Source organism: Astyanax mexicanus, chromosome 1 (genome assembly GCF_023375975.1).
Source record: "Astyanax mexicanus isolate ESR-SI-001 chromosome 1, AstMex3_surface, whole genome shotgun sequence".
Taxonomy (NCBI): domain Eukaryota; kingdom Metazoa; phylum Chordata; class Actinopteri; order Characiformes; family Acestrorhamphidae; genus Astyanax; species Astyanax mexicanus.
This window is the reverse complement of record NC_064408.1, coordinates 102984235-103009924: the sequence shown is the minus strand read 5'-3', so window position 1 is coordinate 103009924 and position 25690 is coordinate 102984235. Positions and strand designations below refer to the sequence as shown.

The 25690-nt window shown below is 38.7% G+C and overlaps 1 protein-coding gene across 6 annotated transcripts in view; it reads left to right on the top strand.

The window, feature by feature from the left end:
• prkag2a (protein kinase, AMP-activated, gamma 2 non-catalytic subunit a) overlaps window positions 1-25690 on the top strand; it is a 104645-nt gene that overhangs the window by 70610 nt on the left and 8345 nt on the right. For all 6 annotated transcript variants that reach the window (XR_007423950.1, XM_049463247.1, XM_049463252.1 and 3 more), the window contains 6 exons: window positions 7238-7347; window positions 13567-13648; window positions 20485-20543; window positions 22689-22734; window positions 22825-22879; window positions 24427-24553. Coding sequence is in view for 5 of the 6 variants with exons in the window: in XM_049463247.1 (XP_049319204.1) it covers window positions 7238-7347; window positions 13567-13648; window positions 20485-20543; window positions 22689-22734; window positions 22825-22879; window positions 24427-24553 (479 nt within the window). In the remaining variant the exon portion in view is untranslated. The remainder of the gene's footprint in view (window positions 1-7237; window positions 7348-13566; window positions 13649-20484; window positions 20544-22688; window positions 22735-22824; window positions 22880-24426; window positions 24554-25690) is intronic.

Genomic DNA, 25690 nt, shown 5'->3' with positions numbered 1-25690 from the left:
CATTTGGGAGTCAGTTTTGTGATACTGTGCACATTTATGCAAAATGGCTGGAGAGCACAAGGGTCAATCTGTTTTAGTTGAGCAGGTGGCAAGTTTTGCTCTTTTCAAAGATGTAAACCTTCAGACAAAGACTAAAATCGGTCTTCTATCTGAATCTTTGAGAGTAAGTTTACTGAGGTCAGAGATCATAGTCCTGGAATTACAGCCTATTAGTTTAGGATTACCTCTGGTAATGTTAAAAGTTAACCATGAGTTTTACTAGTTAATCTTTGTGTTTTAATATTGTTTATTTAACAGATTTGAAAGGAAGGTTTTAGGGCCGAATAGGTTTGGCACTTTAGGTTGAGGCTTTGCTTGTTTTGTTTGTTTCACTAAGTTTTATGCAGAAATCTCATATCATAACATTCTCATCCCCAAATATTCGACAGGAAGATTTTGAAATGTATATTTGGTATACTTTGGAGAAACGACCAGATTCATAATTTAGCTCAAATACCCTAGATGGACATAAATGCTGGGAAATGTGCTCATTATATAAAGAGTTTTGTTGGAGAATCTGTCTCTCTGCTGTCTGGGAAAAGCTTTCTTCTAAATTTTGAAGCATTCAGTGAGAATTAGTGATGTCAGGATTTTGGATAATTACTACCCCATCTCATCCACAGCTCCCTAACTCATTCAAAAGGTATTTAATAGAGCACACCCATTGAAGAGACCACAGTTCTACTGCTCCACAGCTCAGTGTTGCGTGACTTTATTCCACCTAGCCCACTCCTACCAAAAGTTTCATGTTTATCTGTTCCGAAATATGATTTGCACTTTATTTTAGGACAGAAAGTCTGCATATGTCCATGGCGGATTTCACTCTTTTTATTTTATCACAAGCTAACACTAAGGATACAACGTTGTGACCTACTGGACATATCTTGAACTGCAGTAAGAAACAAACTTTTATTTACTATGTGTTAGGATGGTTTTGAGAACAATTATTAGGGCTCTAAAAAGTATTCTAGGCATGTCTCTAGCAGTTCACTCCAGTTTTAAAGGATTATCATACTTCAGATGAAACTACAGCTTATAGCCAACTATGCACACTGTTTACAGTAGCATTAGCTTATGGCTGAGTAAGATAAAATGCTCTCAAACAACTGATTAGATGTGGTACTGCCTAGTGCAGGGCTTGGCAGTTCTGGTCTGGGAAGGCTGAATTCCTGCAGTTTTGTGCTTATTCTCCTCAATCACACCTGATTCAACTAGCATGCTAGTTGCCGGATCTGTTAAAACAGGGAAATCAGCAAGCCATGCTGGATTCTGGCCCCCTTTGCACATCACTGGCATAGTGCCAGGGATTATGAACATACAGCATATGGGAAGCACTGTTTCACCCACCTATACAGCTATATGGTTAGGAGTAGTGCTTTTAATTTGTAGTGCTCTTGCAGATGGTATTACAAATGATTGTGCAGTCTGCAATGTCTGTTTATTCATTCAACAAGGCCCAGGTTCCCAATAGTTTATTAGAGTTAAAAATGCCAGAACTAGGAGAGAAAGTGTTCCGGCTGATGCTCACTTAGCTATTGAAAAATTAGCTGTTTTGCTACCGTGCTTTCAGCACATCTACCCTCACCTCATTTTAGAAATGTTGGGTCACCATCATTCCAAAGAAACACAGTTCCATTGCTCCTCAGCGCGATAGTGGTGGATATTTAATCCCTCTAGCCCATGCCTGCAATAATGGCAGTAGACTCATGTTTATCTGCTCCTGTCCTATTGTCAGTACTTTTCTGCAGAGACTACATAAGAGGTGTGTTTGCATTAGCTGAATGCATTAATTAGAAGTTGTTTCCCCACAAACAATTTGACAATATATATTAACAAAAGCAGGTGATCTTTTTAAAAATAACCTTGAGTTTAGACTAAACAAATAATGAGCAGATGTCTTCGTTCATTAAAAGGAGCGTCCACAAACTTTGCATCATGTATATGTAAATGTATGTTTTTGCAGCTTAGTTTGCATATGTGCTCTGTGGAACTAAATGGTATATACATTCACTTTATATAAAGTGATAACAGTATATTTATAATATATTATAAAGGCATAATGGAGATAAAAAAAATGGTGCCCAGTGTTGCATAAAGGGGGAAAACATGTAATATATGTACATTTTGGCTTTGACTTGTTTTGTAAATACTGTCCTAGCTCATATGATTGTCATAGTTTCCACTAAGGCTTTATAATATTCTGCTGTGTTTATTGTAATGCAAAGCTCCAGAGTCTAAAAAGGCTATATGTAGGGGTGTAAAGCATTTTGTGAACAAGTTTTAAACATTTTACATTGCAAGAAGGGCCTTCAAAAGCATTGCTTGAGAAGGAGATAAAAGGAAATGTGTGGTCTATGCAAGTCCACAATGTGAAAGTATACTGCCTTAGTTTAAAGCATGTGAAAAACATAGTCCGTCTAACAACAAAGGGACCATTCTGCAGTAATTCAGTTCTTTGAATAGCTCGGTGGACATTTGCCAAAGTGTCATGCCTCTGTGGTAAATCCAGGCTACTTCCATTGGCCAATTGTTTTGTGCTATTTTGAGGATTCTTTTCATGTGGCAGTAATTTGTTTAAAAGGCTAACAAAAACACAGCACTGTGTATTAGAATAAAGGCTCACTGTTTTCAGGGTGTCCTCACTAAGCATGAGAGTTCCAACAGGAATTTATTAGTTTAACAAACTGTACAAACTTTGTGTATGCCAGGCGAGGCCATGCCATTCCAAAATGGTTCCTGAAGAGCAACAGGAGAAGCCACCTCTTTTTTTAATTAGCTTTGTTTCCATGAGCTAAAGCTGGATAAATTTGAAGGACTCAAGTTTGACTGCAGCATTCATATGCCTTCACTTAAAAATACAGCACTTTCTAATTAACAAAAGTAGCCTAAGTGTCCTTTTACTATAATCGGTGTTAAATTAGAACATGATATATTATTGTTCTGCTTCCAGTCTTTTTACACAAAATGTATTAAAATCAGGAAAACGCAGAGAACCAGTGGTGAACTAGTGAAAGGTCCATGGACACCCAAGGCTCATTGTGTGTGGAGTGAAGCCAACTTGCCTTGTCTTGTCTGCTGGAGAAGTTAATGCTGGAAGACTTGTGGAATTCATGGCAAATGTCAGAGCTGTTTTGGTGGCACAAGAGGGACCTATGCTACACTGTATATCCAAATGTTAGTGGACACATTTTAATGAATGCATTAGCAACGTATGTGATGCCAAGCTTCTAGCTGTGGAACTATGCTCTCTGGAATTATTCTGCTCTATCTGATACTTTTTGGCTGAGTTGGGGATAAGGTGGAGTGGTGATCAAACAACCTAATCTCATTTATGTTTTTGTTTTTGAATGCAGTCATATCCTTAATTAAATTAATATGAATCTAGTAGAAGGCCTTTCCTGGACACTCAAGACATTTACTCCAACAACAGCAGGATAACAAACATCCCAAAAATATTTTTGCCATTTTTCCCTAATGGAACGATGGAAAGAAAACCCTTTGATTTTCCGAATCTAAAGTGAAAATCTAGAGACTTCTCTTATCTCTCGAAAATTAAAACGCCCTGTTTATCTGAGTGGGACAGGCAGGGGTTCTGCACCATATATCGTTTCAGCGCCTATCATTCCAGTGTGCTTGTGTGTCATGCTGCAGGATGTGCAAATTAAGCCATGAATTTGATGTAAAAGTAAAAGTCACACTGTTCTTATATTCTGTGACATATCTACAGAATAAGATTGTCTGTCCAAAATCATTCCTTTTACTCCAAGCCTGAATACACAGAAGGCATTAAAATCACTGGCTTCTAGAGAAATCTTAAATATATATTGCAGTACATCATTGCCGTTTTTTGCCAAAGTTGTGCAAACCTTAGCTCTGTCACAGTATTTGTTAGCAACTTATTATACAGTATGTGTATATTACCTTGATCATTTTTGTTGACCTTGGTATCACACATTTTGCTGATGTTCCATAGCAATGCTGTGTCTGATCCACTTATGTCAGCATATCACACACTTACACACCACCACAAAGCCAGTGTCCATGCAGTTTTTAGAATGACCCACCACCCACCTTCTCTGAGACTCTGGTGGTCCTGTGGGGTCCTGACCATTGAGAAAAGTACAAGGTGAAAGGAGAAGTATGCAGATAAACAGAAGTACTGCAGTCTGTAATTTTAAAACCTCAAAGTCTACCAATACATTTAATGGAGCTAATTAAATAGACAGTGAGTGTAGAAATCAGCAATATAAAATGGCCATAAATGACTAATATGGTTTATTGCAATTATTTTTTTACCCTGTAGTGCACAAAATGTGCAAATTAACACTGCCTTCAGACTAATTGCATGCATACTGCAAGATAACTAGTTATGAGTATGCAATCTGATATTTCATTAGTGGATATTAACTGAGTAGTAGTTATCGCTACCATAATTTCTACAGAAAGGTGGTGACTGGCTGGTTTTAATCTACAGAGCTTGTGAGAAGCATGAGGAACGAACTGCAATGTGGTCAGCCTTTTCTCTTTTCTGTGTTATGCAGAAATACCTTAGGCTTGGCAGGCCACAGAAGATTCAGTGTGTGTGGTTTGGGTTGTGAGAGGAGGGAGCAAACCTTTTCGAATGCTTAGCTGTGTTACTGTGGTATACCCCTCTGACTGGATCAGCCAGAGGACATGAACTGTCAGTCATTGTGCGCCACTGCGAGAAGCAGCTGCTGACAGACGGCACTTGGCAGCGTTGTCGGTAAAGATCACCTCACTCCACAAACTTGGCCCAGAAATAAATCCCTTTCTCAAAGCAGCCAGCTGGGTTTATGTGGGGCTACTGGGGAAGATGCTCTGTGGCCCCCAAGGCTGCCCCATTCCAGTCGCACAACAAATGGCTCCTGTGTTGTCTGGACACATCCTAGGAAACTGTTTAGTCTCTGGGAGTGCTACTGTAAGAATTGCCATGGCAACTGGCATCAGAGTGCAGAGACTGAGCCTATACTGTGACAGGTTCAGTTCACACACACACATTAGCCACACAAGCCTTACTGTGCTGCTCATCCACTATTTACTTATTTATTTTTTTCCTCTCTCTCTTTGGCTGCAGATCTGTTCCATATGACTAAGTTCTGTTTGTCAGCTTCACAAGCACTTTCATCAAATGAAAACACTTTTAAGATTGCCTGGGTTTTGGCTCCTGAAAGGTGCAGCTGATCACTGGTAGATTTATGGTTTAATTTTCAGTGATGCAATATCCATACCTGGCCAGGAATCCCAGAGAGCATAATTGACCGTACTCTGTCTAAATGTCTAAAACAGAATTGGCATAAAGCATCCACCAAACGTGTTCAGCAAATTTATTACCGTATTTTTCACACAGTAAGGCTTACTTAAAAAAACAAACAAAAAAAAACTTAATTTTCCCAAAAAACGTTGGTGCACCTTTTAATCCTTGTGTTTGAATTTTACCAGTCAGGTTGTAGGGAGCAGTAAAGCCACTCCGCTGAAGTAGAGCATTATAAAGGAGTGTCAGTTTAGTTCTCCAGCAGTATTAGCATTAGCTGTTAACTGTGCAATACGCTAGCTCTTCGGCTGTTCAGATGTGAGTATTATCGGCTTGTAGCCTCCTGCTAACCCTGGTTAGCGTTGCTAAAGCAGCATTAGCAGTAGCCACTAACCACAGTGCAAGCTCTTTCTGTTAAGAATCCTGCATGTTTACTGTGTTAAAACAAGTTATGCAAAATGAATCGCTAGGTAGTATTGCCCTGGCTTACTGGAACACTCAGGGTTCCTCAGTGAAGCTCTGTCGGGTGGCATCAGAACAGGTGTGTCCTAGCCAATAAGAATTAGAAATGAGTACAGTATGGGGGAAAAATCCATTCTTTAGCCATACATTACTTCACACTACTAGGCTAAACAGATTTAAATCTTTTTTTGTCCTAATGTTGCACATTTTCTCAACATTTGTTCACAGTACAGACAGATGCAGGTCACTATCACAATAGCAAAATATTAGAATTGAGGCATATGTGAATTTAGCATTTAATATTATGTTTTTCATGGACAGGCATCAGTGTTATATCAAAAGGGCAGTTTGGTGAAAAGCCTTTTGCCTGTAAAGGGCATCGGATATGATTAATCATTTTCTTGCTAGACATGGACCGACCAGCGTTTTTGGTGCCACTACTATGAACAGTGAAGCAAAGTTCAATGTTGACTAACGAGCATGTGCACCCATGCATTACTTCTGTAGTTCTACCTAATACTTCAGTAATAATTTGCATCACCCTGTGACAGAAAAGCCTCACACAGAGCTGCTGCAATCCTTAACACTGCAATATGATATAATCGCCACTCTGAATTGGCTAATTAAAAAAACATTGTACAATCGCATTGACCGAAACTGGTTCATAGCCATAGCCTTTGCTATCTTTACTGTCTCATTAATGACATTTTCTAGCCCTTATCTTGGAAGACTGGATGAGACCAGTTCCATTAGTTTAGAAATTCTTTATTTTAGTGAAGAGGCAGGCTGTTAAGGTAACTGCACTTCCTGTCCCTGGTCCTGTGCACTTTTAGTGTTTTTTTCCTTACGCACCTGATTTAATTATTCATTTCATCATCTGTTCCTTCCTGTGTTGAAGGGGGGGGGTGTTAGAGCAGGGGTCGCACTAAAATATGCATAAACGAGTATAATCCAGGACCAGGGTTGTTGTAATGTTCTGTGAGAAGACCGGTCTTTCTAAAAAGATTTATATGGCAAGGTCTCTTTTTAAGCATTTGTTAGAAGTTTTTGTTGCAAAAGCGTATTCTTTCTTTTTTTTTCCTCTCTTTTTCAGATTAACTGCTTTAGTTCTTGCAGTGTTCGTTTGAATACTGACTAAATGTGAACTGGTTTTCTGCTAATGCTAAGCATATTCAAAGGGGGACTGACCTCTTACCACTTACTTCAAAAGGGAAAAGGGAAGTGAATGTGGTGCTCCTTTGTTTCTCCAAGGGAATAAAAGCTTTATAGAGAATAAGAGTTTTTGTTAGACTTTAGTTTAGTGATTTTTTTTTTTTCTTTTTTTTTCTTTTAGGCTTTTAGATTAAGTGTTTTACATAAGCTGTTATTCATGCTTCATCTAGTCAGTGACATTGTGTGCAGTATGTCTTGTACTTTCTGGATGTAAAGGACTTATTGGTCTTATTGTCCTCTGTTTCTCTACAGCTGTTGAAGAGTCAGAGAGCGATATTTACATGCGCTTTATGAAGTCCCACAAGTGCTATGACATTGTCCCCACTAGCTCCAAGCTAGTAGTCTTCGACACTACGCTACAAGTAAGTGCCCTCTATCTTGGCCTGATACTGTATCTACTTCTTACATGTTTGCTATGACCTGCATGGCTTTCATTTCTCAGTGGCTGTTAATGAAAGAACTCTTCTGTTTACTCTTTCATCAAGCAGGTGATTAACCAAAAACTAGAAACCTTACTGATACAAAGTCACTCTCTGTTGTACACACATGAGCACCTGTTCAAGATAATGAGAAATGTAAAAAATATTTGGTGGTGATGAAATAAGGAAATGAACAATGATGAAGAGGAGGGGTGGTGTTTTGCTGTGAGGTTAAAGGTGTAGGACTTTACCCTTGACTGAATACAAGTTATTTCAGTTATAACAGTTTCTAAACACCACATAGTGGAAGAAAATGTAAGCATAATATTCTACACATTATGTACTATTTCTTATTTAATTACCCTTGTAGATTATTAATAGTTCAGTGATTAACTGGTTAATTTGCTTTTTTGTCTTTCAACCATTACCATGTTAAATATGTAGTCCTCTGTTTTCCAAGGTTGGTTTAGTTGGTACACATACTAATCTTGTAACATGTAACTAGACATACGGCTGATGTGTTTTGATCCATGTGCACAGCTTTACTATTACTAATTTTGTAATGATCATATTCTCCCTCAGTTCCAGTGACTGTATATAGCATGGGTGCTTTTGTTCCATTTCTTTGCGTTTTGAAGAAATTAACCCAAAATAGTTTTCCATATAGGTAAATATGCACTTTTTGGGAAGAAAAAAAAATGTGCCAGTTTTATCACATGAAAAAAAATTGTAATAATTAGACACATGAGATGGGAAGTTATACAAGCTAAATGAGATTGTGAAAATGTACAGTTTCTACATTGTAACAAATGGGGTTAAGCAGTGATGCACATTATACTGCAGCCAGACAGCCAGCTGAGGTGCTAGACCTGTGGTGTTTCACTTTTGAGAGATGTTGCACTGTCCGTGCTTTCTACAGTAATTGCTCTGTTCCAGTCAGAGAGAAATCCCCAGCAAAACATTAAGCGTGATCTAAATCAGCCAGCATCACTAAAAGCTAGAAATCTAACTTACTTGTCTGTCTCTTTGCCAATCCTTTCTCCAGCCATTCATTTGTTTGTCTGGTTGGTTATATGCTTATTCATGCATTTTTTTGGTTCAGTCATTTACCCATCTGTCACTCTGTCTGTTCTTTTGTTTCCATATCCATTTATTCAACCAGCATTTGTTGAATCTGTTTTGTGGCTACAGAGCATCCCTAAAACATTTTATCTTCCCTTTAAGGGTTGACTTATATCTCATCACTTAACTCATTCGTCCCTGTATTTAAGAATCTAGGACCACACCCAGACATCTGTGTTGTGTCCAGTTTAAAAGCATTCTAAGCTAAACACTACATTTCATTCTCTTTTTACATCTCTATTATTTAACAACAGTGTGAATATGTGGAGCTAAACTGATGTTTTAAATGTATGCATGTCAAGTTGTTCTTAACTGTATGTCATGGGATAAAAATGCCTTTCTATGAAACTTTTAAAATAAATTATTTACATACATTTCATACCTTCAACCTGCATTTCCTTTATCTAACCTACATCATCTGCTATCACATCAGTTTAGAAGGTACAATAGACCTAAACATGCCCAGAACATTCCCACCCACCCACTCTCTTATCATCAAACCTCCTCTTTGAAGACCTCTTTGGTGTGTTGATGTGACCCTAAGGGGCACATTCAATTAAAAACATCCCAGTGTGTTAATCAGGGAGTGAAGTGTTATCTATAATTCCTCTTTCCCCCTTGGGTGCTGGAGCAACACATACGGGAGTTGGATGCTGCTTTGAATCTGTCATTGCGCTTTACTGTCACAGGAAAATGGCAGCAAAGATGTAAGCCAGGCTTCTGTTGCAACCACAAGCTTCTCATGTCACTGAATCATTTGTGAGGCAAATTACCCCATAGAGCTGAACTTTTGAAACTTGTGAAATGCTATTGGCTTCTTTTTCTGGCAGAATTTGTGAATGAAAGCCTGTGTACATCCACTGTGCATGTGTTTGAATCTTGCTGCTGCGTCTTTTCATGTACCAGCATTGTTGCATGTTTCAACATGTTCTGAAAAGAAGAACATCAGTACACCAGTAACACAGCAATAACTGAGTAAAGCTTGTAGTGTAGGCAAGGGAGAACAGAGAGAAAATAAGTTGATTTTGTTAACTAGTTTATTGCCTTCTAGTGACGTTGGTTGACATTAGTTATTAGATACAGTAGTTAAAATCACATATTATCTTATTAGTGATCAGTGATTACTGATATTTATTATTATCAAAAGGTGAAGCATGCCAGAACTTGTATGTAAGCAGTTGGAATGTGTTATCTTGATGAAAGAGAAAGAATTTATATAAACCCAGGAACATAGAAAAGCTGTAACACATTACTTTCTTGTTACATTGCGTCCTGCAGTTAATTTACTTAGATGCCTTTGGTCCATATTTTGTTCATACTTTAAATTAATCACACCATTTCTAATCAGACAATTGTTCAGTGGGCATAAGACAGCATTAACACTTAAGCCCTATCCGGACAGGATTAGTTTCTTAGTGGTTCCTGGGGCAATTTTCTCTTTTATGGGGGGTGCTCTGTGATTTTAATTCCGTCTGGAACGACCATGTGTGTTTGTTCTCAGACGTCCTCTGAGAAAATTACAGGCAGAGTTACCTACAGTTTTTCACTGAACTCTGTGGTCATCCGGTAATTTTAGTCCAGACGCACATCTTTGAGTTTTGTCATCTTGCGTTTAATAAAATAGCTATTTGTCCACTGCCACGCACTGTATTTACACTTTGGGCGCGCATTTCCACTGAGATAATACAACAGCGAGTGGAAATGAAGGAGCTACTAAACAGGTTGTTATGTGAAAGAGAGCCAAAAAACTCACTGGACCTCCTGTTTTTTTTTTTTTTTTCCCTCAATTGCAGTCCGGATGCAAGAGTTTTATCACGGAGTTGAAGTGTGAACACAGACGTCCACAGACACCCCCCTGAGAAACTAATCCTGTCCCCATAGGGCTTTACTTTAACAAACAACACTTACAGAGCAATCGCACCTGGTTTCATTTTAATCAAACCAAAGCTTAGTCTAAACTTAAGTCTAAAACAGTATTTATCTGCAAGTTTGTCCTTTAAATGAAGGATTGATTTTTGTTTAATTACTGATCATTCCAGTCATGGCTTTACAGGACTGTAGACACTAATTTGATGAGTCCATATGCTCATGTAATTCACATAAAGTAAATAGTTTGACTGAAATAAATATACAGGTGCTGGTCAACGAATTAGAATAATTTGAAATAGTGCAATCATGAAATTCTTTGAATGCATTTTTTTGTGCAGAAAGCAAATCAGGTGTTCACCGCACCTGTCCTACTCGTTAGACTAATCACAGAACTCGTTACCTGGAAAAAAATTTGCTCAGCTGAGCTTTCCAAAAGGCCCATTTAGGCCATTTAACTGTGACACTGTTGTTTTATTGAATTAGAATAATGGAGAAACCGTTTCATTGAATTAGAATAAATGCTCGAATTTTTGTTTTCTGTGAAGAGTGTTCACTGTGCAGTATAAAGTCAGGGTTGAGTAGAATTTCTAAGTTGTAAAATCAATCATGGGTAAGCAGCGCGACCTCTCAACCGGAATAGTGGCTCAAATTCAAGCCCTTCGCCAACAAGGCTTGACCCAAACTAAAATTGCTGAGCAGCTCGGCATCAGCCAGTCTTCCGTCTGCAAAGCTCTCAAGAAAAACTGCAGCAAGCGCACCAACTGTTCCGGCGTCCGAAAAACTTCTGCTCGCGACAACAAGCAGCTGAGAAAGATCACAGTCAGCAACCGGTTCAAGTCCACTTCCGAGCTCACCGACTTGTGGAACAAGCAGACCGGCGCTGACGTCTCCAGATCAACCACTTACCGTCGTCTGCGCGAACTCGGCTTCAAATCTCGCGTTCCAGCAGTAAAACCGATGCTGAACAAGAAACAAATGGAGAAACGGCTGAAGTGGGCCAAAGAACACGGCGAGTGGACTGCTGAAGACTGGCAGAAAGTGGTCTTCAGTGACGAATCACGCTTCTGCATCTCCTTCGGTGACCAAGGTCCTCGTGTCTGGCATCGTGGTGGCGAAACCTACAACCACGAGTGCGTGAAAAGATCCGTCAAGTTTCCCCAGAGCGTTATGGTCTGGGGATGCATGTCCGCTCGAGGTGTAGGGAAACTCTGCTTCCTCAAGAAGACTGTCAATGCTGCCGTATATCAAGATGTTCTGGAAACGTTCCTGATTCCGACTGTTGAGGAACAGTTCGGCGAAGATATATCATATTTATATCATATATCATATTTCAACAGGATCTTGCACCGGCTCATGCGGCAAAGTCGACCAAAGATTGGTTCACTAAAAAACAGCTTGAAGTTTTGGCATGGCTGGCCAACTCGCCTGACCTCTATGTCATTGAAAACCTTTGGGCCATCGTCAAGCGGAAAATTCGCGACAGAAAGCCTACTACGCTGGACCAACTGAAGCAGAACATCGCCACTGCCTGGGAAGCTGTGAGTGCGGAAACTTGCGACAAGCTGGTCAAATCGATGCCGCGGAGACTTCAGGCAGTCATACAAGCCAAGGGGGCAGCCACAAAATACTGAGAAAGTGATGATTGTAATTATAATAAAAATTATTCTAATTCAATGAAATGGTTTCTCCATTATTCTAATTCAATAAAACAACAGTGTCACAGTTAAATGGCCTAAATGGGCCTTTTGGAAAGCTCAGCTGAGCAAATTTTTTCCAGGTAACGAGTTCTGTGATTAGTCTAACGAGTAGGACAGGTGCGGTGAACACCTGATTTGCTTTCTGCACAAAAAATGCATTCAAAGAATTTCATGATTGCACTATTTCAAATTATTCTAATTCGTTGACCAGCACCTGTACATAATGCAAAGCAGACCCACAAAGGGGTTTCATTACTCTCCATACTGTGTCATAACAGACCTTTCCCTCCTCAGATGTTCTATATTAGGATTTTAAGAAATCATTTATATATTGTATCATGATTCATATAGTATTGCCAACACACAGCTCTAATGTATAAAGGCATATTCTTGATAGCTTCAGTCAGATGGAGGCCCTGTTATTTTCTTCTTGTTCCATTGGTCAGGGTGAACAAGTCTAGGGTGATGTTTGGTTGAGTTGGCAGAGAGCAGGAGATTCATCACCCACTTGTCAATAAAGGTAATTATTTGATGTAAGGAGATAAATGGTGCTTTTTTCAGCATCGCTTCACCAAAGCACTGCAGTGTTGATTGTTTCTGTTGCAGCAGCAGAGTGATTATGTGGCTGATGTCTGACTCACTGCAGTGGTATGCATGCTGGCAGCAGTGGAACGGAACAGGATCACCTCCCCAACCATGAGTTTCCATTTGTCTAAAAAAGAGGCCCAGGGGTTTGTCTCATTATGTGCCCCACCGTGACTCGATTAAACTTTAATAGTCTAAGATTGATCTAGAGCAGCATCCAAGGAGAGTGGAGAGGCAATGATGATTTATTTAGCATGGCCTGGAGATGCCGTGATTAAAGCTTTGTGTGGCCACTGTACGTTGATGCCGATAGCTTTCAAAACACACTGGCTTTCTTTGTGCTTGTTCATTTTGTCACAGGATCCTGCTACAGGTTCTTGCAATCTGAAGTTGTCACCTAGTTTTCACTGCTTATGATAAAGGCTGGGTTGCTTATCTCCAATATATTCAAAATATATTTAATTGTAAGTTTTAAAGATATTGAAGCAGCACAAAATGTCCCTAACTGACAACAGGCAGGATATTTAAAATGTGTTTATACATTGGTACATTTTTATTCATTAAGTCATGTTTGGTACAGGGGTTGTGCTTCAGTTTATGCTTTATATAGGGTTTTGTAAACCAATATGCATACCACCACCATATACAGTCATATGAAAAAGTTTGGGCACCCCTATTAATCTTAATAATTTTTAGTTCTAAATATTTGGGTGTTTGCAACAACCATTTCAGTTTGATATATCTAATAACTGATGGACACAGTACTATTTCAGGATTGTAATGAGGTTTATTGTACTAACAGAATATGTGCAATATGCATTAAACCAAAATTTGACCGCTGCAAATAAATGCAATATGTGATGTATTATTTTTCTCCCTTTTGTCTTAGGTGAAGAAGGCCTTTTTTGCCTTGGTGGCCAATGGAGTTCGAGCTGCCCCACTGTGGGAGACGAAGAAGCAGAGTTTTGTAGGTGAGTGAAAGTGGTCATCTCAGTGCAGTTTCCTGGGTTATGCAGTGTTAATCTAGCATAGATAGTGGAGTTAGATACTAAGACCATATGTTACCCTATGATTGTGAAATCCTTTTTGTATCTTAGATTCAAAAAAGTTATATTGTGTATGATCAATGTTCATTTATAGAGGTGCACACACGCACACTCAAGACTTCTGTAATGAAGTGCCACTGTCAACACCAGCAAATGATCCATGTTAAGGTACATGCCTTTGCTTGCTGCTTTACTTGAGTGCTAAATCTAATCAGGAATATTTGGCATACCCTCAGTGCGCCCATGCCTGCTGAGATATGACCAGTAGTATAACTTGCTGCTGAAGTTGTGCACTGTTTGGAAAATGCTCCAGGCATAATTCCAAGCAGCTTGTCTAAGATTTGTGCATAAAGAGCCAGGGATTTGTGCTTTCTAGGAATATACCTGACTTGAAAGATGTATTTTTGTAGTTGCCTTAAAGCACCTTGCCAAAAATGTATTGAAACAGCAGCGCTCCAGTTAGATTTTAGACTGGTTTAGCTTGGATAAATAAGTTTTTAGACATGTCTTTTTTCAGTGCCTGCTGCTCTATACCTCTGACGCTCAGAAAATCATGGGTGATGAGTGTGGGAGGCTGAGCTTGCGTTCTCTGTACAGTAGTTCTCCATTGCACCCAACAACCCTGCCAGTCCTCTCCCACTCAACATTATCAGTGTCTGCGTAGAGAAGCACTCAGAATAGAAACACGTGCTGGCTAGTGACTAGACTATATGGAGTCAGAGTGCTGGGATCCAGGCTTCTTCCAGGCCAGCTCAGTATGTTTTTTTTTTAATTTTTTTTTTTAAATTATTGTCCATGCACAAATGCTTGTTTTTCACACTTTAATACACTGGCATACTGTGTTCCTTCAAGGCTACTGTGATTAGCATTAGCACTTTCCACCTGCATTCCTGTCACAAAGGCTCTGCTAATTAGCTGCTGAGTTGAATTAGGTGCAAAATGTGCAGGTGAAAGCTAGGAAAGTCTGCATCTTAGTCTGCCAAGGCTGACACCTGACGTGTACTGCTGTAATATGTGGCTCAAGTGTGTCTCAGACAACTTTCTGAAGTGGTTTGAGTGACCAATCTTGTACTCAAGACACATAAGGTGACCGACATTAAGTGCTGTCTAACTGATTGACACGTCAAATTCTTGGCTCCTCATGTAGCTTCCTGGAACTTGCAGTCGTCTTAAAACTTTTTTTTTGTTTTTGGCAAATTCAAAATGTACATGGTAACAGGTTAATGGTAACCTTATTATTAAAATAAGAGATTACAATTGGTAACCCCCTGATTAGTAATGTTATCTTGATTATAATGTATGGCTTGTTGATATTAATAACATTCAGTATTGTGATTTTTTTTTTTTATAATTTCTAGGAATATGAGAGGATTTTTATGTAGTGATGGTACAATACCATGATTTCTTTATCAGTGTTTTCTTCAGGTTTTCCTTTTTAACACATTAACTCATGTTCTTGTTGAATATGCTGATTTAAACCAGGAATATTTAGTTGGATTATTTGGGTAGATTTAAGTTTTAATTTTGTAAAGAATCCCTTTTTGTTTTTCTAAGCTCAGCAGTTTACGCCATTATTACGTTAAGATTGTAGATTCTGGAAAAATGAGAAGTCAAGTATTGAAGTTTAAAATTCTTTCTTAAAAAGAAAAGTTCTTATAATGGAAACCAACAAATATTTAGCTTTTATTTGAAACACAGAAGGTCAGTATACAGCCAGTAGAGCACAGTAAGTGTTTTTATTAAATGTCTTTTACTTTTTTTTAAATGGTGTTATTAGGAATAATTTGAATATATGTAGTTTCTGAACTGCCTAAAGACAATTCAGGCAATTATATTTCAGTATTTTGTTTTTCTTTTTCTGCTTGTATTTCCACAGCTCTGTTATAGTTTACTCGTCAGTTACAAAGCCTCAGAATAAGTTATTTTAGTTCAAGTATGACACTTGAGATGAGCAGCTTAAAGAAGGCTATCATGCTTGTACTGTTCAAATTCTCTACTACCTCAAAGGAGGAAACAGTGTGAATTGTCTCCTAGCTATTTCTGTTATCTAAACCAAAAAAAACCCTTTGCCTGGACGAATGGATTTAATTAAAAAAAAAAAAAAAAAAGGAAAAATCGTACAGTACTGACAAGTAGTATAGAACTGAGATACCAATTTGAGTATACTGGTGCTGTGATGCATTGTGGAACCAGTTCCGCTCCTACTCTTTTTGTAACCACAGTTATTTAAATTCATAAGCTAGCTGCTATCCTGTAAAGCTTTTCCTGCCATTCCAAAGAAGCCGAGCCTTGCCTAGTCTCACAGCAGGGATTAGATGACGCACCACAGCGGAAGCACAGGGAGTCCTGAGTGTACACCTTAGCCTGAGTTAATGCATAGCAGCAGGGTTGTGCAAAGGAATACACTGTCCACATTGTCATTCTCCACCCAGCTGGAAGCCTATGTAAACACACACACTTACACTCATACACGTATTTTATATAGGAATACACACACAGTATAGAGCATAGATGTGCTGTGTTATGTAACTAGCCTGCATAAGCTGACTCGCAGGAACAGATGCTGGTCTTGAACAACAGGGTTCTGTATACAAGCAAGGGTCACAGAAGCATGCAGTAGTGTTTTAAGTATTACATTTGGTTCTACTTTTTTTCTGATGATTTGGCTCCTAGATAATATAAAGCAGCATTATATAGTATTTTTATTCTAAAATAGCAGTTATTAAAATAATGTTTCTCTACTTACCTAGTAGAAAGTAGAAAGTTTTTTTTTCTCCTCTCAAGTTATTGCCACTACTTGCTCAAGATACTGTTAACTGCACTATGTAACTCTAGTGAAGCAGGCAGGATGTGCTCTCAAGAACTGCATAATGCTGTGTAAGTCATATTTATGTAAAATCAGATACCAATTTTTATCTCTCTTGTCCAGAAATGCACATGCTCAGCTGTCCAGTAGGGGGGTTCCAAGCACAGATTATACTTCCTGACTCTAGGGGGAGCACAGGAGAAAGAAATACTAATTCTTCCAAAATACCATTGTACAGCACATCAGTACATAGTGGGTTGTTTTATGAAATTTAATGTGAAATTATTTTTTGTGTTGTGAATAGTGTTATCTGTCTGCAAATACTGATTTCAACTTTTAACTTTCTTAACCACTGGTAAAACGTAATGTATTCTTAATAATTCCTAGGAAAATTCAGTTTAATGTTATACTGGGCAATATGACTAAATCAATGTCCTTTTTAATTGAGCATTTTGACTAAAATGAGTAATGAATGATTATTTTAATGAATGACAAACACAGCATTTTTCTTTTGTGGTATAAGCTACTGTAGGTGCTCAGATGTTCGATTTCTCCTTTATGTTGCTTCAATGTCACAGCTTGGAAAGGGTGGAACATGTAAGAAGTGTTTTTAATGGTATGGTGCATGAACACAATGAGAGAAGTATTTAACAAAAATGGTAATTTTGGTTACAGATTCTGAATATTGATATTAATTAATTAAATCCAAATGACCGTTAATTGCCCAGAGTAGGGTAAAAATACCCTAGGGTATTTTTAATGTACTCATTGTAAGCTAACAAACAAAACAATGTTAAAAAAATGAACCAACAGTGTATGTTTAATTGGCATAATTGGAATTTTTTGGTACTGTAGATCTGTTGTAGCTAGCCTTGCTCCACTCTCACTGTCTGTCTGGGATGTACGCTCTCAGTGTTTCAGGCCAGGTGAGCATGATCTGTGGGAATTGCTGAGTCACATTACCTATAATGCCTGCTGCACACACTCAGGCTCTGGGGGAGACCTCATTTGTGTATCTGTGAAGAGGCTGCTGGTGATGTAGGAGGATTTAAAATATGACTTATTTTGGTATGATTTTTGGAGAGCAGGAAAGTGGGTGGAGAGGGTTTGCAGAAGCAGGTGTATGTGGTGATTTTTAATTAACAGAGCTCAGAGTGCTACTCACCAGAGAACAGCAGAGGCTGAGCATCTGTCAGCTTAACTGTGGCACGGCTCGTAACTCTGGGCTTCAGCCACATTAGCTGCCTATCAAGGATTCAAGGAGATTTTATTGTCATTCGCATCACATGTGGTACATGAGGTGGAACGAAATTGTGATCTCACGATCCAGTTTTACACCCAAAGAGCTGTTATTAATAGATATATAGATAAAAAAAGAATACAATAAAAGAAATAGAATATACAAAATAGATAGATAAATATCCCAAGAATAAAAAAAATAAATAGAGAGTAGAAGGTTCAGCAACATGAAGTCCAGAGTGCAAGTGTGCTATAGCAGCATGATAATGTGAATTAGAGCAGTGGAGATAAAGTGTCTCAGTGCAAGTAAAGTGACCATGTTGGTAAACAGTAAACAGTAATTTGTCCTTGGTGTCAGTGCAGTGTGTTGTTAAGTGGAGTTTAAGAGTCTTACAGCTTCCGGAATGAAGCTGTTTCTGAGTCTTGTTGTTTTGCACTTAATGCTCCGCAGCCTCCGGCCTGAGGGGAGTGGGACAAAAAGTGCGTGTGCTGGGTGGGTGGGATCCTTCCTGATGCAGGTGGCCCTTTTCCTGCACCTGGAGGTGTAAATGTCTGTGGTGCTGGGGAAGCTAACTCCAACAATCCTCTGTGCAGCCTTCACCACCCTCTGCAGTGCTTTCCTGTCTGCAGCAGAGCAGCTTCCATGCCACACATTGATGCTGGAGCACACGACGCTCTCCACCACACATCTGTAGAAGGAGGTGAGGACTGCGCTCCCGAGTCCAGCTCGTCTCAGCCTCCTGAGGAAGTAGAGCCGCTGATGTGCCTTCCTGACCAGAGTGGAAGTGTTGTTGCTCCAGGTGAGGTTGCTGGTCAGGTGCACACCCAAGTACCTGTAGCTGTCAACCACTTCCACCGCAGATCCTCCAATGTGCAGGGGGAGGTGGGCATGCTTGCCCCTTCTGAAGTCCACAAGCATCTCCTTTGTCTTTTTTACATTGATGCAGAGGTTGTTTTCTCTGCACCAATCCTCCAGGTGTTCCACCTCCTGCCTGTAGCTGGATCTCTGTTTGTGATGCATCCAACCACAGCCGTGTCGTCCGCAAACTTCACAATATGACAGCCTGGATGGAGAGGTGAGCAGTCATATGTGAGCAGTGTGAACAGGAGGGGGCTCAGCACACAGCCCTGAGGGGAGCCAGTGCTGAGGATTATGGAGGGGGAGGAGATGTTGTGAATCCTCACAGACTGTGGCCTGTTGGTCAGGAAGTCTAGGACCCAGTTTCACAGGGAAGAGCTCAGTCCAAGTGAGGAGAGTTTGGTTATCAGTGTCTGAGGAATCATGGTGTTGAAAGCAGATGTGAAGTCCACAAAGAGCATATAACAGCAGCATGGCCATGGCATACCCATAGCATTTATGCACTTCGGGCTTTTCTGTGATGATGAGGACCCTATTTGTAAATCTTTTAATGCATTTTTCTCATTTCTGATTATGTTTTATGTCTCTTCCCTTGCTTGGACCAGTGACTGTAGAAAGCATGGACAGCATGCAGTCTTGCAAAACTGAGACCACCACAGGTCAAGCTTAATTGTGTCAAACCTTGTCTGCAAAGAGCTGGTTTGTCTGCAGGTTTTCATTTTAAACAGCCAGCTTTTAATTTTTAATTGTTTTGTCAGTCTTTTAACAAGCGATCTTCGCTTCTGCTTGGCTGGCCTGAAATCCAGCAGCCATAAAGATCTATGTGGATTGCTGGATTGTTCATCCCCTATGTTTTAATGACAAATGTACCTATTTTCCTTCTTTATATCCATTGTCTAATTCCAAAAGTTAGTTTTCTCTATGCTAATAAAATACTTGGCAAAAGTAATATTGGTCCATTGTAAAATATGTTTTTTCTTACCAGTTATTTTGTGCTATTTATCCAGTATAATAGTTTTCCCTTTTTAGAACTTTCTATGAATTCTATTAAACGTGGATGATAAACAGATGCAAAGTCATTTTAAAAATGTATTTTAAAACATACTGTTGTGTGTAGGTTTAAGCATCATCTGCACTGTGAGGTACTGGGTGAAAATATTTGCCTTTTACTGTGCAAAAATGTATTTTGGACATCAAATCACACAGAAAAATGCAGAAAAAGGAAATTTTGTAATTGAGATATTAATAATAAATTAGGCAGACTTTTGCAGTTATCACACACTTATTTTCAACACTTGGACCATTCAGATTGTCCCACATTGCTGACCTGCTTTTGCATATGGTTTGTCTTGACAACCAATTGTGTTTTGATTCTTTTTTAATAAGGAGTCCCTGCATTTTGGCTTTATATTTAAAAAACATAGTGGCTAACTGTATACACACATCCATAGTCTTCCAGCACACAGCAGGTAAAAACTAACTGCTCAGGAGAACAACATTTCCAACATCTTACAGCAATATGCAGTGAGAGGCCATGTGTTTCTGATGTTCTGGAGATTTCTGCAGTAATACAGAACTCCGTGTACAAGCGCTACAGAACATTACAAGCCAACTTTCATTACTATCCCAGCGTGTGTACAACTGGGACGTTAGCCATGTTGTTCGCGTGGCTTGCGTCAGCACTTCTCTTCAGCACACAGGCACGCATACTCTGCTACAATCCACTGCTTTGGTGTTGCTCTCTAGAGAGCTGCTGGAGACTGAAAGAGTTCACTGTACTCTGAGCCTCCATCCTCTGTGTATAATCTCTGCTGTGTGTGTGTGTGTGTGTGTGTGTGTTCGTGTGTTCTTCTGCAGGAATGCTGACCATCACAGATTTCATCAATATACTTCACAGATACTACAAGTCGCCGATGGTATGTAAAGCTTGTCTTTATTATAGTAAATTATAATCACATTTTTCTTGTAATAATTTTCTTCAAATACTATCAAAAGGACACCCCATGAAAGTATTTCTTTTTTTAGAATAAAGGTTTCCTCCTTGCACATCTGCCAGGAAAATCCAACTTGTTTAGTTTTTTTCTGCTGATAGATTTAAAATCTGTCTGAACTTACTAGGATTCTAGTTTAAGGCATTCATTTTAATTAGCTATTAAGATGAAGATGTTTTAAATTTTGCCTTAGAAATAAATTTTATTTCATTTAAGTACAAATTATTTTTAAAGGAAATATCTTAAAGACAATTCTTGTCTTATTGTATTACCTTTAAATCTAAAGACGATTATTTAAAACAATGAAAGTTAATCAGTCAAAGGTGTATTCACACGAACACTGGAGAGATTATAAAACTGTGTGTAATGTTAAAAAGTACAGGGAGAGCTGTCTGGATACTTCTATATCTGGTACAGTGTATGACTCCATCTGATGCAGTGTCTGAAAGTGTGTGTGTGTGTGTGTGTGTTACATGGGGTGTGAAGACCACACTGCAGTCTGGTGCCTTCTTTGGCCCGACTCCCAGGCTGGCTGTTGATGGCAGCGTGCCTGTATCTGGCAGACGCAGAAATACAGTAGATATAAATACCTGCCCAATTCCTCTTCTGAGCTGCATTTACAGTGTCTCTCTCTAGAAATTAAAGCACAGAGAGGCCAAGAATTCATCAGTATTTCTCACACCTTTGCCCACTGTGACTTAGTTCACACAAACTGTAATGTACAAGTCGCCAATGGTATTCACTATTGTAAGTCGCTTTGGACAAAAGCGTCTGCCAAACGTAATGTAATGTAATGTAATATATATATTTTTTTACATTTTTTTTATCCTGCATTATTAGTTGTGATGCTATGCAGTTTAAGAACTATCCATATGATAAAAAAACACAACACTGTTGTGTATTCTGTTGTTATTGCTGTTTAAAGCCTCTCCATTTTACTGTGATTTCTTCTTGCTTTTTTATATTCATGAGCTCTGAGAACCCCATTGTGCTTCATTCTTATAAAATCTGTAATGATTAAAAGATAGATTATCTTGAGAGAAAGAAATTAGGTATAACTGGTAACTAGTACAAAGTAGCAGCTTCTCTTTAATAATGGATGAGCAGAGGAAGCTTTAAAAAACTAATAGTTGAGCTGACTCAGTGAGAATATATACCTTTTTACACTAGAGTCCAGTTGAGTTTGTTGCAAGGTTGCAGACCAAACAAATGAGCATTAAGACATAACAGCTCAAATTGTATGAGGAGCAACAGTCAAAGAAATATATGGTGGAGAAAAGCTAAGAGAGCTAAATAATCTGAAAAAAAAAACAAATTTGTGTCAGTTGGCCTTTTTTGCTAATTGTTGGTTTACGGTACCAAATACCAACCAGACAAAAGAATATCAGAGTACTTCGTTCCAGCTCTAAGCAGTTTAGACAGACAGCAGAGTTGCAAAGCTAACTGTTTTGAGCTTCAAAATGAAAGGGACTAAAGTATGTGATCAATCATAATTAACATACCTACTTTAGCAGTTAATAAGATAATTTAATGCGCTTTCTGTCAGCTTCAGCATTCTCTGTTTTCCTTCTGATGCTGATAAGCCTTACTGTTTACTCTAGTTCCCTTCAGTTGTCATCACATTATGATCATGACATACACATGCACACACACACAGTGTCAAATCATAAGCAGCCCTCACTCCACATCCATTCCCTCGCCCCATATATATTTAGCCTCATGCTTTTAAACCTGCAGTTGAGTCACAGTGCTCTGGGTGGCTCTTAATTGGAGTTCCTGTGGGAGATCCGATCACTCACTCAACAGTCAGTCAGCCTCTTGTCAGCATTCCAACATTTTCTCTTTGTTTTCCCTCTGGGAGAAAGTCATGAGACCTGTTACTTTCCACTCTTCTGGGAAATTAGCTTGGTGCACTGTATGATGTTAAGATCAGTGACCGTGTTCTTAAAACACCTCAGGCTCAGGCCAGGTTGGTCGTATGTAAATGAAGTATGTTATTTTGCTGCGTGGTGAAACATAGTCTAAATTTTAATGTTAAGTTGCATAAAAGTGTGTTTTGTCTCATTCCAGGTGCAAATCTACGAGCTGGAGGAGCATAAGATTGAAACGTGGAGAGGTAAAGATTCTTTAAGAGCTCTTTTGGTAAATAGACATCCTGTGTGACTGACTACACTGAATGATTTTGTATGCTACTCTTTTTCAACAGAGCTCTATTTACAAGAAACCTTTAAACCTTTAGTCAACATATCACCGGATGCAAGGTAGGCCATCTTGGAAGGCTTTGTTGTTTTGTTTGGTGAATGTCAGCTTTTGATATGTGCTTTAGAATTTCTGGTTGAATACATATATTTTAATATTGTAAAGCTAGAGCTGACTTTTTATACTTTCAGCTAGGTTGTAGTGATGACCACTGAACAAAAAACTCCAAGGTTGCAATGTAAATATTTGCAAACAACCAACATCAGTTTAATTTAAAATATAGACAAATAAACTAATTGTTGATATTATGCAGACATGGCAGAATGTTTTTAGAATATTTAAACATATTTCCATAAACATTTAAATTGGTGAGTCTCTCCTGCCCAATATTGAATATTGTAAATAAGTACATTTAATATTGCGGTATTACTGCAATATCTTACTTCTTTGTGTAAAGTAATTTTAATCAATACATAGTCAAAGAAATGTGTACAGTATAAAAGACTCAATTTACAGTTCTACAAACAGAACATCTTCTGAGAATGCCACTTGGATTGTAGCATGCCTTTCATATCTCTATAAAGAATACTTGGGAACATGCACATAAAACCAAACATATTAGTTTATGAGGTCTGTGCTTCAGTTGAAAGCTTGTTTAGAATAAGTTCCAACAGTCCAGTTTGGCAGTATTTTGGTTAGAAAACTATGGATTTGTTTGTGTTATCATTATACATTACTCAGTAGTATAAGAAGTTATTCTGGATGGTAATTATATGTTACAAATATTACAGTCAAGATTAAGATTTAGAGTTAAACTCAAACACTTACACATGGTACTTTAGAAATGTATGAATTTGGATCTTAATAATATTGAAGAATTTGCTTTATCCTCTTAACACGAGTTCCTGTTACTGGCATTAACAAACTCTGAATAAACTGAACAGTTATGAATAGAATACGTTAGGTTGCAAAATACATTTATAGACATGGAATTAGAATTCATATCCTGCCTTTCACAATTTTCACGTTCTATAACAAGAGAGAAGAACAATGTAAGAAGACCAGATTCTATGCATAGGCATAACTTCACCTACTTTGTGTACAGTCTGTCTAGTATTAATAAACATTTATCTAACCTTATTTGAGTTAATGTTTAAATAGTAGTTAACATTGATATTCCTAACTGGTAGCACATTTCAGATTCTGGTGTCTTAATACTCCTTTTCTGCAGGTGTTTGTGTGCTTGTGTTTTCCGCAGATCTTCGACTTCCCACAGGAGCCTTCCCACTCTCTCTGTATTTTTATCTCTTCTCTCTGCTGTGCAACTCGCCCATATTTCAGTGCACTAAATAATTCAGCGAGCATATTCTAAGAAAGAGTAATGGACAAGACTCCCGAATGCTCGCTCATCCCCAGGAGGAGGGAGAGGGTGGAAGCTGTTGCTGACTTCAAGCCAGCTTGGCTCTGTGCTTTTAATGATTAAGATCAGAGTAGCTGATCCTGGAGCAGTGCTGAAGGGCATGCCTGTGCTGTTTTACTGCAGAAGAATCCATATGTGCTGACACTGTTTTGTTCTTTTTTTTTTTTTTTTTGTGTGTGTTTGTGTCAGCATATTTGATGCTGTGTATTCGCTGATCAAGAACAAGATTCACCGCTTGCCCGTCATCGACCCCGTCAGTGGGAATGCACTTTATATCCTCACGCACAAGAGGATCCTCAAGTTTCTTCAACTCTTCGTAAGTTCCACCTTGGTTTTGTTTGTTTTCCTACAAGACTTGTTGATTGGCTAGGTTGTCAGAATGCTCCATAAAAATGGGCAGTGAGAAGTGTTTATGTTGAGACCTTTTTTATTACACCCTTAAAATAAAAGTGCTTTGACCTAAAGATCCAAACTTTAAATGAATCTGGTCAAGCTGCTTTGCCGTCACCTGCAAAGCCAGAGAGAGCATAGTTGACCATGCCTTCTCTGGGTGGAGAGATGGCACTCACTCTCTCCCCACATCACTTTGACTGTACATGTGTCTGCTGGATGATGCATCAGAGCTGGGGATTCAGGGGATTTCTATGATCATGTTGACTGCCTGGTTATGCTGCATTGGTGGCAGGTTAAAAAGAGGTAGTGGCTGGCTTCACATGTATTGGACATGCTTGACCTCACCCTGCTAGTTTTAGGAGCATTGTAATAATGGGGTGTTCTAGTGATTTGTTGAGTTAATTGGCTCAGGTAAATTGGGTAGAAAATTGATAAAAATCTAAAAAGCTGCTTTTCTAAGGCATTAAGCATGTCTGTTTTTGAGAGTGTAGCCTTTTTTTCTTAAAATCAAGAGTATTAACAAGGAGATTGCTCCCTTATATGTTGCAGCAAAAGTGTATTACAATCTGAGCAGGGATCTTATTGCATTCAACCATGAAAGCATTAGTATGGTGAACTACTGTTGTTGGACAAGAGGTTCTTGGAATCTCATCCAGAAGTTACTAGATGGAGCTCCATCAGTCTATATAGACCACAGTGTCAGTTCTCCAGTGCCCAGCACTGGGACTCATTATACTTTTCATGGTTGGTGTGGGGTATGGTGACCTTCGGACACGTGTAGCTTTTCCAGACTGTCCCATTCCATAAACTGTGCCTTTCTATGGATATTAAACTTTGGTGTGTGCATTTAAACATCTGTCTCAGCAAGATGTATTGAATTTACTAATAAGACAAAAAGGTCCAAGCAACTATCAAGGCCTAAACAGCAAAACTTACTCCATGAATATGGAAATATATAATTGTTACAAACAGGCAATATTCAAATTTATCAGTTTTTTCTGATTTTCTGTGTCAGGAAGAAATAATATTGCATGTTTCTGCCTTTTTTGGACCAAATCAT